This window comes from Otolemur garnettii, unplaced genomic scaffold (genome assembly GCF_000181295.1).
Source record: "Otolemur garnettii isolate 467f Iridium unplaced genomic scaffold, OtoGar3 scaffold00009, whole genome shotgun sequence".
Classification (NCBI taxonomy): Eukaryota; Metazoa; Chordata; class Mammalia; order Primates; family Galagidae; genus Otolemur; species Otolemur garnettii.
In genome coordinates, this window is record NW_003852404.1 from 2,560,343 (window position 1) to 2,580,164 (window position 19,822).

Genomic DNA, 19,822 nt, shown 5'->3' on the forward strand with positions numbered 1-19,822 from the left:
CCCAGGCTGAATTCGAACCTGCCACCTTAGGTGTATGTGGCTGGCGCCTTAGCCACTTGAGCCACAGGCCCTGAGCCTAGTTCACCACTCTTAACTTCTGACTTTTGGAATTCCCTAGGACACAGGCACAATTCATCCAAGCTCTGCCACTTTATGACAAAGATAGCCTTCCCTCTAGTTTTCCATACCTTGTTCCTTTTTTAAAATTTTTTGTTTCTTGTTTTTGAGACTTGCTCTGTCTATCCAGGGCTCCAGAGCTTGGGACTCTAACTCAAAAAAACTAAAAATAAATAAAAATGTTCCTCCTGCAGGATACATGAAGATACCTAGCATTTTCCCAGTCAGGCTTTGATTCATTCATTCATTCAACCACTTACTCATTTACCCAGCACTTTACAGGAAATCTGCCATTTGCCAGGTCTTACACTTGGGCATAGGGCAAAGTAGATATCCTAGCAGATATCCGTTGTCCGCACAGATTTATTAAGCACCCACTCTGTGCTGAGCACCGTTCTAGGTGCGTCAGCCACATGAGTGAGCAACACAGACAATGCTCCCTGACCCGGCAGAACTCATCTTGTGGCAGAGGCAGCAGAATAAATATGTCAAGACTCACGCCTCTAATCCGACCCCCTAGAAGGCCGAGGTGAGACGATCATTTGAGCTCATGAGTTCAAGATCAGCCTGCATAAGAGTGAGACCTGGTCGCTACAGAAAATAGAAAAATTAGCCAGTCGTTGTGGTGTGTGATAGGTCGGAAAAAAGTGCTGCTTGTGGGATGAGAAAAGTATTTCTCTAGGCCAAGATTAGAATATAAAAGTATAAGTTTATTTTATATTAGAGAAAGGGAAGGAGAGATGAGAAAGAGAGAGAGAAAAAGCAAAGAGCAGGGAGAAGAAAAGGCAGATTGAGGGGAGAGAGAAAAGGAACAGAGAACGGTTGGGACATCCCAAAGAAAGAAAGAAAGAATGTCAGCCCTGGGGTCCAGTGGGGAACTGAATTTAAGGGAGGAGGAAGGTGACTGCAGCTTAATTCACAAGGCAGTGTGAATGTGAATGCTGTGTCCATTTTTCTTCAAGACAGACATTTTCCAGGTGTTTCCGATCTTGAGGCCTGATTGTTCATCTATCAGGGATACTCAGGAATCACTTGAGGTTTAAAAAAACCAATTCAAAAAGACAAGGGAGCTGGGGGAAATGTAAAGAGAATCTATATTTCCTTTTGATTTGTTGGGTTCCTCAATAGACTGAAATCCACAAGGGTTGGGGTGGGGACCGGTAAGAGAAAGAAAGCAGGCAAAGAAATTTTATGCCTTGTTGAAAAACTATGAATAATTATTTTCTGTTATTTCATAGTACAGACCAACTATCCTTATAGTGTGCACTTGTAGTCTCAGCTACTCAGGCGGCTATAGCAGGAGGATCACTTGAACCCGGGAGTTTGAGGTTGCTGTGAGCTAGAGTGCAATGGCATTCTAGCCTGGGAACAGAGCAACTCTGTCTCAAAAACAAAAAACAAAACAAAATTATAAAAAGGAACAAGGTATGGAAAACTAGAGGGAAGGCTATCCTTGTCATAAAGTGGCAAAGAGCTTGGATGAATTGTGTCTGTGTCCTAGGAAGTTCTACTTCATTATCCCATTTCACAGATGAGCACATTGCCATCCAAGAGAAGCCACGAAATCTAACCAAACTCATGTAAATGATGAGTAGTGGACCTGGAACTTGAACTCCTACAATCTGACTCAAGGGTCTTCCACTGGGTACAGTGCTGATAAGGATTTTGAATTTTTTCCAAAGAGTAGGAAGCAGTCGTGGAAGATTATCTAAACAAAAAACAAATATACTCTGTCATCTATAAAAGAGATGAATAGGGCAGTGCCTGTAGCTCTTTGTGTAGGACTCAGGCCACATACACTGAGGCTGGCAGGTTTGAACCTGGCCTGGGCCAGCTAAACAACAATGACAACTGCAACAAAAAATAGCTGGGGGTTGTGGTGGCGCTTGTAGTCCCAGCTACTTGGGAGGCTGGGCAAGAGATTCACTTGAGCCCAAGAGTTTGAGGTTGCTGTGAGCTGTGATGCTACAGCACTCTACCCAGGGCAACAGCCTGAGTCTCCTTGTCAAAAAAAAAAAAAAAAAAAAAAGACTATAGGCTCAATGCCTGTAACTCACCAGCCACATACACCAGAGCTGGCGGGTTGGAAACCCGGCCCAGGGCCTGCCAAACAACAATGACAACTACAACCAAAAAATAGCAGAGTGTTGTGGCAGGCACCTGTAGTCCCAGCTACTTGGGAGGCTGAGGCAAGAGAATTGCTTAAGCCCAAGAGACTGAGAGGTTGCTGTGAGCTGTGATGCCACAGCACTGTACCAAGAGTGACATAGTGAGACTCTGTCTCAAAAGAAAAAAAAATTATCATTTAAAAAAAAAGAGAGAAAGTTGAATAATCCCTCCATTACCAGGCTGTTGTGGAAGATTATCTTGTTACCCGACAAAGAGGGTTTCTACTGCCTGTCACTGTCAGCCAATATGCAGAGATGAGGATAGGTCCACCAAACTTTATTTGTCGGAAGGCCAAAATTCTGGAGAACAGTGAGAGTAGCCTCTTCAAGACTATTCTGTTCCTCCATTCCCAAAATTACAGTTTTATACATTTGAGTTCAAAGCGAAGACCATATTAACTCTTATCTTAATGATCGGCCAAACGCATGACCCATGGAAAATGATAATCAGTATAACTCATGATCCAAAATAACATTCCAATTCAAAAGTTAATCTCCTAAAAAAGTCCACCTAAACTACTCAAGATAGGCATCTTTAGGGTGGGAGCTAAATTTACAAGACAGTAAGGATGGCAGGGTGGGGCACAAGTCAGGGAGGACCTATACTGACCAGACCAGCTGTGTCACGTCAGCCCTAGCGCGTGGCGGACTTCATCTTATTTTCACTATATGTGCTTTCAATCTTGGCTCCTGGACAGAAAGCTCCTGGACAAGGACCTGGAGGAAGAGAAACACTCAAGTAAATCATTTTTAAGTCTCAGGCTGGACCAGAGATTTTGCATGTGGGCGTCCACTGCCACCTTGTGGCCACTCTATCATATGACATGCTGTGGGTTCTGGTTTAGCTAAATTAGGGAGGGGCAGGGCCGTTGTCAGCTGAGTCGGAGCAGGGGCAAGGGCACAGGGAGGAGGTCCCTAGTGGCGCTAGTGTCCTGGGAGTGAGCGTTGCAGACCCCTGGAGTGGATTAATTGAATCAGATATTCAGTGTGAACCGGAATGAGACACAGTCCTTGTCTTAGAGGACTTCATAGGCTGGAAAACAAGAAGAGAGGTGCGTTGGTGTCTAGGAAACTGCAAGACTTCTGAGTCCTAATCCCAGTCCTGCCACTTCCTGGGGTCTTTTCCGAGTCAGTTTTCTCATCTGTAAAATGGGGACAGAATAGAAACTACCTCCTGGGATTGTTGTGCAGAGCAAAAGACATAACATAGAGAGCACTACGCCCTGTATCTGGTACATTGTCAATGCGCAGTCTGTGCCCAAAAGGCAGGTTGCCTGCCCACCCTGAGCCATGGAGATCAGCCAAGCAGCCAAGTACAATGGAGAAGACCTGGGTCCCTGCTCTGTTGTTGACACTGACCTTGCTATGGGACTGTGGCAAGTCATTTCTCCTCTCTGAGCCTATTTTTCCAGCCACTCAATATGCAGTTTGGAAAAAATCACTCAGATTTTTAGTCATGGGGGCTACAGAAGAAGATCTGATAGACTTGCATCCACCCATTCACGTGTCCACCCAGCAACAGGCAGTAATAATGCCAGGCTCTGTTGATGTGATGGTGTGGAGGCGGGGGTAATCCATGAATTGCACATGAGCTTTGCTTCTCAAAGTGTGGTCCTTGGACCAGCATCAGCACTACCTGGGAGCCTGTTAGAAATGTCCTTTCTCAGGTTCCATCCTGACTCACTAACTCAGCACCCACAGTTTAGCAAAGTCCCAGGGTGCTCTTACACACAGGTAAGTTGGAAACATACTAGCCCAGGGTGCTGGTACTCAGTCTTGGCCACAGAGTGGAATCTCCAAGGAGATTTCAAAGATTTGGGCATCCAGACTACCCCCAGTGGGTCTCTGGGATGGAACCCAAACACCAGAGGTATATATATTTATATATATATTAGAGACAGAGTCTCACTTTATTGCCCTTGGTAGAGTGCTATGGCATCACAGCTCACAGCAACCTCTAGCTCTTAGGCTTAGGTGATTCTCCTGCCTCAGCCTCCTGAGTAGCTAGGACTACAGGCACCCATCACAATCCCCGGCTACTTTGTTTTTGTTGTTGTTGTTGCAGTTTAGCTGGGGCCGAGTTTGAATCTGCCACCCTTGGTATATGGGGTTGGCACCCTACTCACTGAGCCACAGGTGCCACCCGACACCAGAGGTTTTTAAAAGGTCTCCTAGATGCTTGGTGACCATAGCTCAGTGGTTAGGGCACTAGCCATATGCACTAGGGTTGGTGGATTTGAACCCGGCCTGGGCCTGCTAAACAACAATAACAACAACAAAAATAGCCAGGTGTTGTGGTGGGCACCTGTAATCCCAGCTACTTGGGAGACTGAGGGAAGAGAATTGCTTAAGCTGAAGAGTTTGAGGTTGCTGTGAGCTATGACACCGTGGCACTCTGCCAAGGAGTGATAAAGTGGGACTCTGTCTCAAAAAATAAATACAAGCTCCCCTAGAATGCCAATGTACAGCTTTGCCTACTGCCAAGAAGGCAAATTTATCTTTTGTGTCCACTAAAATCAAGAGTAACCTTCTAGAATGTTCACTGAGAAAGATCTGATATCTGCCATGGGGTGCAGTAGAAGTTTGGCATAAGGCTCGGCGCCTGTGGCTCAAGTGGCTAAGGTGTCAGTCACATACACCTAAGGTGGCGGGTTCGAATCCAGTCTGGGCCCACCAAAACAACAATGATGGCTGCAACCACAAAATAGCCAGGCATTGTGGCGGTGTCTGTGGTGCCAGCTACTTGGGAGGCTGAGGCAGGAGACTCAGGAGTTGGAGGTTGCTGTGAGCTGTGATATCACAGCACTCTACCCAGGAGGACAGCTTGAGGCTCTGTCTCAAAAAAAAAAAAGTTTGGCATAAAAGCCAAGTCATAACAAAAAGCTGAACTTGATGGAGCAAAGAGGGTGTGGCTTACCCAGGGTCACAGGGGTAGTGACAGACTGGGATTTAGAACCAGGTTACCTGAGTATTTATCAATTAGGCTGACCCTAGAGGTCCTCACATTGTGTTCCTAGGAGCCCGGGGTTCCTCAGAGATGCCTGAGAAGCTGGCATGGGGTCAAGTCCAAGGCTGGACCCCTAGAGCTCCCCCACCCCCCAGTCATCTCTTTTCCACTTTGGGCTTGGCAGGGACTCCCTTTGGAGAGACCATTTCTTTGCCCACCAGCTTGGAGCATTTGGGTCACGTTGTGCCCCCCCACCCCCACCGCTGCTTGGGACCCCTGGAACTAATCCCCATGGCAGAGGGCACTCTGAGGGATTAGCGCTGGGAAATCAGGCACCACATCTGCCGGCCCCTGGAAAGCTCAGGCAAAGCTGGTGCCTGGGAGCCCAGGAAGCCATTCCTGTCTCCTGGACACAAGAGGCTCCCAGGGGCACTGGACAGCAGTGGTGAGGCCGGAATTGCCCTGTCCTTCCTGAGCTTTCTGGAAGAGGGTGAGCTGTGGCCAAGAGCCTGGGGGCCTGATAGGGTTTGGTCCGAGCAGGCTGGAGGGGGAAGAGGAACTGGAATTAGACGCAAGGGCAGATAGGGTGACCGACTGCCCAGTTTGCCTGGGACTCCTGGGGTTGCTGGGCTACTGCTCCCCTTGCCTTGGAGTGGAGCCACATGGAGGGAGGGGTGGCTCTGCCTCTCCTTGTTTGCCAGCATTTTTCTGCCCCCACCTTCTCTTTTCCAGCCCCAGTCCTCTTTTCCTTCATGCTTCTATCTCAATTTCCTGCTCACAGGGTCTCCTGGGGTGTAGACCCGAATCCTCAAAGAGCTGGAATCTTCCCAGGCCTTGGAGAGAATGAAGAGCCAGGTGAGGCACAGCCCAGGAAGTCTTCAACTATTGGCCTAAATCCCCCCTCACCACCGTCATCACCATCACTAACCTTTCTAGAGCTTGCGTGCAGGCCCCGAGCAGTTCCAACTCTTTCCCCTGTATCTACTCACTGAATTCTCATTACAAACCAGAAGTGGCCCCTCTTCTTTGTCACCTCCCCGGGCCTCTGCCTGGAGTGGCCCTGTGCACATCTCCGCCTGCCTGCTCCCTGACTCTCTCCTCCTCCTCCCAACCCCAGGCCCAGCTCATCCCTTCCTCCTGGGTGGCCTGGAGCCCTCCACAAAATGTCTGTTTGCATCTCTCTCTCAGGGCAGTTATCACCCGTCTAGCTCAGTCTTAACTTCCAAGTCCTGAACAGCTTTCCAGGGACTTCGCATGCAAGATCTCCTTTGCTCTCACCTGACCTCCCCATGATGCAGAAGAGACTCAAGGAGCTGAAGTCATTTGCCCAAAGTGGGTGCTAGCAGAGCCCGACTCCAAACCTGCTCCACTGGCCCCGCCTTTGTGTCTGACCACTGCTGCTGCTCTGCTGACTCTGTGGGGCAGGTGTGGCCCAGCAGGGGCAATTATGGCTCTGCACACAGCAGCCCTCAGGGGTGTTTTCTGAATGAGTGACTGAACAAAGAGGGGCTGTCCCCAAGCGGGTTGTGAGAATGTGGGAGGAGGTGAGGGTGACTCAGCGACAGTCTACCCTGGAAGGAGGAAGGAGCTATGGTATGGGTGGGGTTGGGAGAGCCTACAGTTTCCAGCAGGGAAGGGGAGGAGAGAGATTCCTGGTGGCCACTGCAGGTCAGAATGTGAGCAGCTGGCGAGCTGCTGAGCCGCTAAACACTGACCCACCTTCGGGACTGTCGGACTAAATCCTGAGATTGGAGACAGACTTGAGATGAGGCGGGGCCCCAGAGGAGGGCTATAAATTGGGGGGTGTAGAGACCCTCGCCACATTTTGTGGTGAGTGGGGTGGTATATAGCGCAGAGCTTGACTCCCTGCCTTGCCCTTCACCATGACCTCAATAAGTCCTTTAATGTCTCTGAAATTTATTTTTCACTTGAAAATGAGCTGCCCATGCTGTAGGTGCCTGTTAGGGAGAGTGGGCTGTTTTCTCCCCAGGCTTCCCTCCCTGACCCTGCCCATGTTCACAGGGGGGTGTCTTCCCACACCCCTGAGACAATCAGTGCCAGAGCACACCCTCTGGGCTCCTTTGTGGCCGAGGTATGTGCCTGGTGTCCCTGCCCTAACAGGTGGAGAATCCCAGTTCTTATGACCTTTAATGGCTTCATTTTATGAAAGTTGAGTCATCATTTACATGCAACGAGACACATACAGTTCTGTGAGTTTTGACAGATGTGTACGTAAACACCACCGCAATCGAGAGAGAGAGCATGGTTCCACCACCTCCCCGAACTCCCTTCTGCTCTTTTGTAGTCTACCGCTAGGCCCACTCCCCAAGCAACCACTGTGTTGCTTTCTGTCACTATAGTTTGCCTTTTCTGGAATGTTATATAAGTGGTATTAGATAGTCTGTGCCCTTGAGTCTGACACTCAGCTTGATCCACCCCCATTATTGTATGTTTTAATAGTTCATTCTGGCTTGGCACCTGTAGCTCAGTGAGTAGGGTGCTGGCCACAGACAACAAGGCTGGCAGGTTCGAGCCGGGCCTGGGCCTGCTGAACAATGACAACTGCAACCAAAAATAGCCAGGCGTTTTGGGGTCCCAGCTACTTGGGAGGCTGAGGCAAGAGAATCGCTTAAGCCCAGGAGTTGGAGGTTGCTGTGAGCTGTGATGCCACAGCACTCTACCGAGGGTGACTCTGTCTCAAAAAAATGAAAAAATAGTTCATTCCTTTACATTGCTGAGTAGCGTTCCATTGTAAAGATGTACCGTAGTTAGTCTAATCACCAATTGAGGGATATTTAGGTTGTTCCTTGGTCTTTGGAATCTATGAATAAAGAATGGTTTCAATGTGGAACGCAAATTCTAGAACTGGAAGATGCTTTTGAAATCTCATGAGATTTCTAGAGTACAAAATAAACTCTTTAGACGTAGCAGAACTCTCTTCAATAATTGAAGAAACAGAGGCCCAGAAAGGAGAAAGGACTTGTCCATAGTCACAGCTGACTCAGGAAATGGGGCTGATTTTTGAGCCCAAGTCTTTCAACGTGCAGAAATGTAGCGTTCAAAAGCACTTCCTGAGAATCGGCCAGTGCCAGGTGGGATACAGGTGTCAGAGGCACAAAAGCCAAGAAGGAATGATCCTGGTGCAGAGAGCTTCCCTACCTAGTAGGGAGCCAGACGAAGAAGCTGGTGGTAACCAGTTAGTAAGCCAGGAGCAGTGGGTGTGCATGAAGTAGAGAGAAGAGTGTCGGCAATTCATTCTGCCAGGTGGGGAAGAGAAGGCTTCACAGATGCTCGTGGGTGAAGAACACAGTTTGCCAGGTGGGCAAGGGTAGAAAGGGCATCACGTTCCAAGGGAACGGCAGGTGTGCAGGCCAGAGAGGGGCACCAGTGCAGGGTGAGGGGCAGAGACACAAGGCATGAGGAGAAGGGACAGGGAGCGGGCCAGGGGAGGACATCAGGGTCAGGTCGTAGGCAGCCTCTCTTGCCAGAGTGTTTTCTGCAGAGTGGCGCCTGGCACACAGTGAATATTCAACACATGAGCGGTCTTTGTTACAGAAGAGAGTGTAGGGTTGGATAGAGAGGGATGAAATATAAACTCAGTGTGGCTCTACTGGAACAGAGCCTAGAAAACAGATGTCTGTACGTACAGATAGACAGTTGATATATTTCAGAGGTGGTATACAAGTCAGGGGGGGATAGGTTGGTGTATTTAATAAATGGTGCTGGGACTACTGATTATTCACATGGAAAAAAAAAGAAAATTGGATTCCTACTTTGCACTATAACCAAACAAATTTTTTATGTAAAAGGATAGAAACCCGTATTTATGGCCTTTGGGAAAGATGTTTCTCAAGTGCACGGGTGCACACACACGTTTGTATACACAATGCAAAGCAAAAAGACAATTTTGAGAAATTTGGGAAATACGAAAAGCTGTCCTATTTAAAAATCGTGTAATAGTAGCCAGGCACGGTGGCAGGCAGCAGTAGTCCCAGCAGCTACTTGGGAGGCTGAAATGGAAGTATCACTTGTGCCCAGGAGTTCAAGGCTATAGTGCATTGTGTATGAACAGCCATTGCACTCCAGCAAGACCCAATCTACAAAAAATACAGAACAAACGTGTACTAGCTCATAGGGCTTTATGACGTATCAGACAATGTTCTTTAATATATTATCTATGAATTCATGGGATCCTTACACATTTATGAGTTAGGCACTATGATCATTCCCATTTTACAGGTGGGGAGATAGAAGAGTTAAGTGTAGAAGAGTTAAGTGACATTTTTAAGGTCATACAGCTGGTAAGTGGCCGAGCTGAGGTTCAGAGTCAGGCAATCTTGCCACAGATTCACCACTATTGTATTTTACCTGTTTGCCAAAGTTATCAACACAACGTGAAAAGGCAAATCACGAGTAGCAGTATCCAGAACAGTTGGGCACGGTGGCTCACGCCTGTAATCCTAGCAGTCTGGGAGGCCAAGGTGTGTGGATTGCTTGAGTTCAGGAGTTCAAGACCAGCCTGAGCCAGAGGGAGATCTCCCATCTCTAAAAAAAAAAAAATAGCCTGGCATTGTGGCATGTGCCTTTAGTCCTAGCTACTTGGGAGGTTGAGACGAGAGGATCACTGGAGCCCAAGAGTTTGAGGTTCAGCTCGGTACCTGTAGCTCAGCACCTAGGGCGCCAGCCACATACACATATATACCAGGGCTGGCAGATTCAAACCCAGCCTGGCCCTGCCAAACAACAATGTCAACTGCAAAAGAAAAAAAAATGGTTTGAGGTTGTTGTGAGCTATAACACCACAGCGCTCTACTGAGGGTGACAAAGTGAGACTCTGTCTCAAAAAAAAAAAAGAAAAAAAAAGGCTTGGTGCCTGTGGCTCAAGCAGCTAGGGCACCAGCCACATACACCTGAGCTGGCAGGTTCAAATCCAGCTCCTACCCGCCAAACAACAATGACAGCTGTAATTAAAAAATAGCCGGGCATTGTGGCGGATACCTGTAGTCCCAGCTACTTGGGAGGCTGAGGCAAAAGAATCACCTAAGCCCAGGAGTTGGAGGTTGCTGTGAGCTGTGATGCCACAGCACTCTACCCAGGGTGACAGCTTGAGGCTCTGTCTCAAAAAAAAAAAAAGAGTATACAGAACATAGAAAGAACTCTAATACCAATGTATGCAATACTAAAATGAAACCAATATATAAACAGCTACACGCCCACCCAAATGATAAAACAGTCCAAGCAAGGGGAAGGGGAGAGCAAGGGGGGAGGACATGCTTGTGTCACTTTTACACTCCCTGTTACCTGCCCTCACTCACCCCCACGAGCTACTCTTCCTTGGCCCCCAAACCTTGAGAAAGGACCTCAATCTCTCTATCCCTCCTTGAGATCTCCAAACAAGCCTCTTTTCATTGCGAAGGTTTTTGACTCACTTTGGCAGAGCAACATGGGAGGTGTGGCACTGTGACCAGCCTTCCAGCACCGGCCACTGCTATGGAGTACCAACCACAAGTTGGGAGCTGTATTCAGGCCTACTGCGCGCTCTTTCCCAGGTCAAGAACACAGAGGAGGAGGTTCTAGAAAGTGGGTGTGTGGGGAGGCAGGGAGAGAAGCTTCATGCTGCTTTCTCAGGACCCCCACACCCGCTCTACAAACATAGAGTGAGCAACCAGAAGTGACCAGAGGACATGGAGGAGAGAAAGAAAGGGGCTGACCCTGCCCTCGGAGAGCTCACACTCTTATTAGGTAGATCAGCTGATGTGGGAGCGACTATTGTAGCACAGAGAGCTGCACTGGCACTGAGTGCCTTGTTCTGAGGCTTGTTCCAAGTGCCTTGGAAGGGGATGTGGGTGAGGATCATTGGGGAAGGCTTTGCGGAGGAGGTGGCATTTTAGCTGATCTTACGATATTTTGGTAAGTACACAGGAGGTGAGGCATGGGGGTGTGTGTGCTCACTCGGGGCAGAGCTGTGGAAGAGGTCACCCTGGCGAGGTGTGAGATTAATCCAAAGGTGTGGGCTCTCACGATGTCTGGGGGAGCCTGAGCCCAAGGAGGGGACGGGGGGGGGGGCGTCCGTCTCTTCCTTCCAGCTGACCTCCCGGGGGCTGTGCCCTGTGTCTCTGCTCTCCCAGGCCGGCCGGCAGCGCAGCCTACTCAAAGTGAGAGAGAAGTGGCTCTTCCCTGTCTGCTGCGGCTTCTTCTGCCTGCTGTCCATGGTCATGACCGGCTGCTTCCTGTGGCAGTATCACCTCCCCAAGCTGAAGACTGGTGAGTGCAGATAATCTTGAGGTCCTCTCACCCCTACCCCGTGGGTCTTCCTGGGCATTGTGCTGCCACCCACAATCTAAGGGTGCAGGCGAGAACCCTGAGATTTAGACTCAGGAGCTCTGGCCTCCATTCTGACACTAACTCTCACTAACTGTGCACCTTTGGGACAGTCTTGTGACCTCCCTGTGCCTTGCTGCCCTTGTGTATTAAATCCTATTGCCACTGAGGTCTCCTCAAGCCAGCCAGCCTGGGAATAAAATTCCGGGTGATCAAAGGAACGTACAAATGGTTATTTAGCTTATTCTGCCTTCAGCCACCAGGGAGGGTACCCCTGCCCTTAGCCCTGTTCCCTTAGCTGTCTCTAAGACCCCAAGAGGAACAACTCACAGGTGTAGACAGACAGCAGCTGCCATTTCTTGGAGCCGCTTCTTCCTGGGCTGGTCAAGGTGCAGCAAAGTAGCCACCACTGCTGGTGATGTCCACCAGTCCCTCTGTTACTATAGCAACCACTGGGCCCTCCACCCTGCTGGGATTCTGTGCTGAATGGAGGAGAACGCTGCTCTCCATTCCTGTATCATCCCGTGAGACACATGTCTCAAAGCTCAGTGGGGTACCTGGGCTCCCAAGTCGCAGGGAAAGTTTTGCAGAAATGCCTTCTTTTATTTTCTTGCCATCTCCTCCCTCGCCTACCGCAACCCTTTCTTTTGAGGGTAAGGTCCTTTATGAGGGGCTTCTTAGTGCCTCGAGCAAATAGATCCTGAGTAGGTAGGCTGGCGTGTTCTTAGGGCCGGGCTTCTCAAACTGTCAAACCACCAATCCACAGTTGGATCAGTATTACTTACAAATGCACAGGAATGAACTCTGAGGGAAATGTTTAAAAAGTCATATGAAGTAGAAGCCCAAGTTTTGAATTATTACACGCAGCAGATGCAAAATTATTTTGCCAAAATATCAAAAAATGTCTAAGGGCTCTCTTTCTCTCAAAATGTGTATGTAATTTGGCCAGGTGTGGTGGCTCACGCCTGTAATCCTAGCACTCTGGGAGGCCAAGGCAGGTGGATTGCCTGAGTTCATTGTGTTCAAGACCAGTCTGGACAAGAGTGAGACTTTTTTTTTTTTTGAGACAGAGTTTCATTATGTCACCCTCAGTAGAGTGCCATGGCGTCACAGCTTACAACAACCTCCAACTCTTGGGCTTAAGTGATTCTCTTGTCTCAGCGTCCCAAGTAGCTGGGACTACAGGTGCCTGTCACAACGCCTGGCTATTTTTTTGTTGCAGTTGTCATTGTTGTTTAGCCTGCCCTGGCCGGGTTCAAACCCACCAGCCTGGGTGTATGTGGCTGATGCCCTACCCACCAAACTACGGGTGCTGCCCAAGAGTTAGACTCTTAATCTTTAAAAAAAAAAATAGCCGGGCGTTGTGGTGAGCACCTGTAGTCCCAGCTACTTGGGGGCTGAGACCAGACAATCGCTTGAGCCCAAGAGTTTGAGGTTGCTGTGAGCTATGACGCCACCACACTGTACCTAAGGTGAAAGAGTGAGACTCTGTCTCAAACAAACAAAAACAAATTATATATAGTTTATTACAAATGGGAACCAGTTCATGGTCTGCAGACCACAGTGATGTAGGTCCCGGGAGAGATGTGCCTTGGAGGGACTCTCAGGCCTCACACCCAAGCAATATCCACTTGATCAAATCTGCCTTTACTTGGAACCTGGTTTTTTCTGTGTGCACACATCACAGTTAGAGGGGTATGGCTGGTGATGCCAGGCCTACCTGGGTCACAGGCTGTGCAAACTCCAGGTTCTAGCTGAGACCCCCCCAACTCTAATTACCAAACCTATGTCATGGAGTTGTTGAGAAATCCTCCGTAAAGTCTGTAATTTTCCTGGTTGGGACCATATCAGTTATCTACTGCTAAGCAACAAACCACCCAAAACCTAATGGTCTCAAACAAGGAAACTGATTATTTCTCAGGATCCTGCAGGGGTGGCTGGCGGTCCTGCTGTAAGTCTAGCCTGGGTGCTTGCTAATGCAGCTGACAAGACCGCAGTGTCAGGGGGCCTCTCCCTCAGGGTGGACTCTCAACACCCTCCCAGGCCTGTCCTCCAAGGGAGCAAGTCCCTGAGGGCCCCCCCGACTGCAGCAGGACCCCCAGCAATTCCACCTCATTTTACACAGCCAGCCAGATTCAAGAGGTGGGAGGAGCTGGCAGAATTTATGGCCTTACTGAACCTTGGGGACCTTGCCTCAGTTTTGCTGGAGACTCAGGAGGCAGTGTGAAGATGTGGTTTCTCAGGGTTGGTGCTCAGTGTCCTTAACATGTCATGCTGGCTGTAGAGGGTAAGTGATCTAGGCTCTGCTGTGATGACACGAGCCCTGTCCTTGAGGTCCCAGGGAAGCCATGCACCCGGATACAGGCAGAATGAACTCGCACCCCTGAAATCCCCAGGCTCAGCTCTGGTGACAGAGTGACTTGTCCCTTGTGGTTTAGGCCAGAAGCCTGAGTGGGGCTCCAAGTCCACCCAGATTTCTCCCCCAGACATATACAACCAGGATGAGGGGAAGAGAGAGGTACACAGGCATGTGTGGCTGAGGCCACTGGCCACACAGAGGCAGGAAGCTGGGCCAATGAGAGAGAAGGGCACACAGGTGCTGCCAGCCAGGAACTGGGCCCAGTGGAAGGCGTGGAAGCTTAAGCAGCAGGTAGTGAGCGTGGGACCAGGCCTTCTCCGCCCACACACATCCCCTGGCCCCTCGGTGCCTATGGCTGCTGCCAGCACCCTGATGTCTCCCGGTAAGGCTGTTGCTGGCTGGGGAGGGCTGTCCCCAAGGCATGGCTGTGGCTTTTGCTACCACCCTTCCCCTCTCTCCTAGAATGACCCCAGGACTCCTATCCTGATTTCTATCTCCTACTCATCATGTCATGTTCTCTCCAGGTTCCTTGGGACCAGAGGTGGCCTCTGCCCCCATGAGGATGTGTCCCCAGCACCCTGAGCCTGTGCCCCTGGTTCACCCTCTCCCTGTGTTGAAAGAGGCTCTGGAAAAGGTCAGTGATACCCAGGAGGGACCTGGGTGTATGGGCTAGGCCAGGGTGATGACGGGGAGGGCCTTCTCTCTGGGCTTCATTCATTCATCCACTCGACATGTACTCTTGAGCACTGACTCTGGGCTAGGCACTAGGGCTAAGGCGGGAAAAAGATACTGACCTGCCTTAGTATAGGGATGAGGGGAATTAGTCATTGAGGGGGGGGGACCTGATGCAATGGCTCACACCTGTAGTTCCAAATACTCAGAAGGCTGAGATAGAAGGATTACTTGAGGCCAGGAGTTCAAAATTAGCCTGGGCAATGTCCTAAGACCCCATTTCTAAATATATATATATATGTTAGCTAAGCATGGTGATGTGCAGCCCCAGCTACTTGGGAGGTTGAGCGCAGGAGTGAGCAATAATTGCACCACTGCCCTCCAGCCTGAACAACAGAGTGAGGAAACCCCCACCATCTCTTAAAAAGAGATGTACAGCTGGGCATTGTGGCAGGTGCCTGTAGTCCCAGCTACTTGGGAGGCTGAGACAAGAGAATTGCTCAAGCCCAAGAGTTTGAGGTTGCTGTGAGCTGTGATGCCATAGCACTTTACTGAGGGTGACATAGTGAGACTCTGTCTCAAAAAAAAAAAAAAAAAAGAGGCTGTAGGTGGGACATGGGAAAGATGAGATGGGAGAGGATGACAGAGCCTAGTCACTACAATATGATTAAACACCCCTCACAAAAGCCAGGAGCAGCGGCTCACACCTGTAATCTTAGCACTCTGGGAGACAGAGGCTGGTGGATTGCTTGAGCTCAGGAGTTCAAGACCAGCCCGAGCATGAGTGAGACCCTGTCTGTAAAAACAAACTAGCCCAGCATTGTGGTGGGTGCCTATAGTCCCAACTCCCTGGGAGGCTGAGGCAAGAAAATTATTCAAGCCCAAGAGTTTGAGGTTGCTGTGAGCTGTGATGCCATGGCACTCTACTAAGGACAACAAAGCGAGACTCTGTCTCAAAAACACACACACACACAAAGAAACAAAAAAACAAATACCTTTCACCTCCCACCCCACAATGCCCCACAATTTTAACCACTGCAAGATGATAAAGCACTAGAGGGAGGTGTCAGCCAGCCCTCGCCTGCTCCAGTCAGGCCCCACCCACTTGGGTCACCTTAGGAGACACAGAAAGAAATGAAACAAGGTCAGAAGCATGTAGGGGGGATAGGGACTCGAAACTGCCAGGCAAGGACCAGCTGAAGGGGAGCAGGAGGGCAGTGCAGAGACACAACTCCTGTCTGTAGGTATCTGAAAAGCTTTTTTGTTTGTTTGTTTAATTTTGAGACAGAGTTTCACTTTGTCACCCTCGGTAGGGTACCCTGGCATCACAGCTCACAGCAACCTCAGTCTCTTGGGTTCAAGAGATCCTTTTGCCTCAGCCTCTGGAGTAGCAGGGACCACAGGTGCCCATCACAATGCCCAGCTAGTTTTTCTATTTTTAGTAGCAATGTGGTCTCATTCTTGTCCACGCTGGTCTTGAACTTCTGAGCTCAAGCAATCCACCTGCCTCGGCCTCCCTTCTGTAAAGCTTTTGTGGAGGAGAGGGAGCAGAAGGGTCATAGCAATGTTTTAAAAAGCAACAATAATAACCACAGCTGCCTTCTCTCGAGCATCTAGTATGTGCCAAGTGCTGTCCCGACCTCTTCTCTGCAGTCCTCGTCAATCCTACTTACAGAGGAGGATGCTGAGGCTCAGAGAGGCAAAGCTGGGGCAGGGGTAGGGCCTGGAAGTAGGCAGAACTCAACGTAGGACAGGAAAGTCACTCAGCAAGGTGGGCTGGCAGTTAATTAAGAACTGGGGGTGGAGTCGGCACAAGGTTCTCATCTTGATTCCACCAGCTGTTAGCCACTGGGCAAGTCCTCGTCTATCTTACAGACTCACTTTTCTCATTTGTAAAATGGGGAAAGATCAGTACTGACTTACGAGGATTAAACGAGACAATGTATGGAAATTACTGTGTCATGCTTGGCACATTCTAAATGGTCAAGAAATGTTAGCTGTTGTCATCCTCATGGTACTTCATCGCTGAAAATAATGAGATATTTCCAATAATGTTCAAAGAGGGCCTAGGAGCCTTTATAGTGAGTTCCCCAACACTAGGGGGTCAGACTAGGTCTATTGATGGTTTTCTTTCTTTATTTTTTGAGACAGAATTTCAAGCTGTCGCTCTGGGTAGAGTGCCGTGGCGTCACAGCTCACAGCAACCTCAAACTCTTAGGCTTAAGCCCAAGGGATACAGGTGCCCGCCACAGGAATACAGGTGCCCACCACAACACCCAGCTATTTTTTTGTTGCAGTTGTCATTGTTGTTTAGCTGGCTGGAGCCATGTTTGAACCCGCCAGCCTCGGTGTATGTGGCCGGCGTCCTACCCACTGAGCTATGGGCACCACCCTATTGGTGGTTTTCTAAGGCATCAGACAGAGGTTTTTCTAAATCAGTAGCTTTTTCTCCTTTTTTAATTTTGCTAAGGACATGTTTCTTCGAGCAGAAATCTTAAGAGGAAGCCCTACACTGAGGGCCTACCCCATGGGGGATGGTTTGGGAACCCAAGGTCCAGAGGCTCACTGAGGGCCTGTGTGCAGGGCATGACCGTGGGGGTGGGCAGGTTGCAGAGTGACTGCTGGGGGCTGGGGAGGCGGAGGGGGCCTGCCACTGCACTTGCTCTTCCCCCAAGGTGGACAGCATCTTGCGGGAGGCAATGTCTGCTCCAGGCCTGGCTGCCATGTCTGCGGTTGTCATCCACAACGACACTGTGCTCTGGACTGGGAACTACGGGAAGAAGAATGGCTCAGACCCAGCTTCTGGGACTCCCAATGAGTACACCATGTACCGGTCAGCCGGGTGACCTCCAGGATCCTGTGGAGGGGGCAGGGGACGGGAGGGCAGGGGGACCTTGGAGATAAGGACACTCAAAAGATTCATGGCTGGAGGGGCGGTGGTGTCTAAGCTTTCAGAGCCCTTAAATCTTGACAATTTTTTAGAGAGGAGAGTGAGGTCCAGAGTGAGTGGACCAAAATGTAACACAACAGGGATAATAGGTCAGGAAGAAATACCTTCTGGAAGAGTCCTTAGCTCTAAACCTCCAAATTACAGATTTTTTTTATGTTTTTGGCCGGGGCCGGGTTTGAACCCCCCACCTCCAGTATATGGGGCCAGCGCCCTACTCCTTTGAGCCACAGGCGCTGCTTAAACCTCCAAAGTAGAAAAAGCTCCCTTGTGCCACCTCCTCCCCAGATGCCACAAAGGAACTATACCTGGTCCTTGGGCCCTTCCCCCTGGTCTCTTATCAGTTGGCAGCAGTGGCCCAGGTAGAAGTAGCCAGGAACATTCAGTTGTACTCCTGTAGTTTCGGCTCCTAGGTACCCTCTGCAGGATCCTCAAAGCTCCCTACAAAGTGAACACACATTTATTCCCAGGGGTACTGTGGGTACCTGATGCTACACAGCCTGTGTGCCAGTAATAGGGCCAACAAATGTGTTTGCTATCATCTGTCAAATACTTACGACCTGCCAGCTAGGTTGACAAGCACTTTACCTGCATGCTTTCGTTCAATCCTTTGGCAACCTGTGAAATAGCCAATGAAACTGAATCTTGGAAGGGTCTAGTAACTTGCCCAAGGCCACACAGCCAGAGAGAGGCAGAGGTGCCACCCAAACCCAGGTCTGTCCCTGGAATGGGAAGTGCCGGGTGGGTAAAGGGCCTGGCATAGGGTAGGTTTTCATCGTGTTCTTCCCACCCCTGGTACCCTGTTTCTGTGTGTTCTCGAGCATCCCAAAGGCAGTTGCACAGGGCTGGTGAGTTTCTGTCTGAGATGTTGACTTCAGGGCTTTTCTAGAATACTAGAAAGTTGCTGGGGGAACAGGATGGGAAGTGGGATGCCCTTTGCACCCTTGTGTCCCCAACATTGTCTAGGATCTCCAGCATCTCCAAGATCTTCCCAGTCCTCATGCTGTACCGTCTGTGGGAGGAGGGCACAGTGGCCTCCCTAGATGACCCTCTGGAGCGGTATGCCAGCACCTTCACCATTAATAACCCGCTGGGGGTGGCATCAGCCCCGGAAGAGCAGAGCCTGATGGATGGGCTGGCAGAGGAGAGCCCCATACTGAGGCCTTCGCCTGTCACCCTCCGAAGGATGGCCAGCCAGCTCTCAGGTAAGTGTCTTAACACTGATCCGGATGCACCCCAGCCATTTCAGGTGGGGAACAGCCTCTTATCCAGCCAGGCTGGGCCCCCTCTCTGCTCTGCTTCCTGGCCTGGCCACACCTTCCTCTCACAGGGCTTGGGTGGTGGGCCTGGGGTAGAAATATCACATCAACTAGAAGCAGAAAAAAAGCCTAGCAATTTTTTTTTTTTTTTTTTTTTTTTTGAGATAGAGTCTCACTCCATTGCCCTCTGTAGAAGGCTCTGGCATCATAGCTCACAGCAACCTCAAACTCTTGGGCTCAAGCAGGCCTCTTCCCTCAGCCTTCAGGTAGCTGGGACTACAGGCACGTGCCATGACACTGGTTAGTTTTGCTATTTTTAGTAAAGATAGGATCTCCCTCTTGCTCAGGCTGGTCTTGAACTCCTGAGCTCAGGCACTCCACCTGCCTCAGCCTCCCAGAGTGCGAGGGTTATAAGCCTGAGCCATCTCATCTGCCCAAGCCTAGCAATTTAAATTAAATGGACAAAGCAAGATGAGTTGGCAGGTCAAAATCAAGTTGGTAGGTTAATGGCAAGTCATGAAGTCAAATTTGTAGATTATTTTAATAGAATGAGGACCTAATTTCCACTAATACAGAAAGATCACCCACAAATCAGTCCAAACACCACAGACCAGCAGAAAAGTGGGTAAATAATAGCAATGGAATCCACAGTTCACAGCAAAGTCTCTTAAGAATGTTTTAAAAAAAAGCCAGGCACAGTGACTCACACCTGTAATCCTAGCACTCCAGGAGGCCAAGGAGGGTGGATTGCCTGAGCTCACAGTTTTGAGACCAGGCTGAGCCAGAGTGAGACCTTGTCACTCAAAAAAAATTGCCTGGTGTTGTGGCAGGCACCTGTAGTCCCAGCTGCTTGGGAGGCTGAGACGAGAGAATCACCATAGCACATCACTGAGGGCAACATGGTGAGACTCTGTCTCAAAAAAAAAAAAAGTTTAAAAAAGGCCACGTTTGGTGGCTCATGCCTATAATCCTAGCAGTCTGGGAGGCTGAGGCTGTGGATTGCTTGAGCTCAGTATTTCCTTTTTTTTTTTT

At 49.6% G+C, this 19,822-nt stretch overlaps 1 protein-coding gene across 1 annotated transcript in view; it reads left to right on the forward strand.

The window, feature by feature from the left end:
- The first annotated feature begins 6,075 nt into the window (after window positions 1–6,075).
- Window positions 6,076–19,822, forward strand: part of LACTBL1 (lactamase beta like 1) — a 17,733-nt gene continuing 3,986 nt past the window's right edge. The window contains exons 1-5 of the mRNA XM_012801523.1: window positions 6,076–6,087; window positions 11,361–11,496; window positions 14,437–14,546; window positions 17,260–17,417; window positions 18,498–18,736. Of these exons, the coding sequence (XP_012656977.1) occupies window positions 6,076–6,087; window positions 11,361–11,496; window positions 14,437–14,546; window positions 17,260–17,417; window positions 18,498–18,736 (655 nt within the window). The remainder of the gene's footprint in view (window positions 6,088–11,360; window positions 11,497–14,436; window positions 14,547–17,259; window positions 17,418–18,497; window positions 18,737–19,822) is intronic.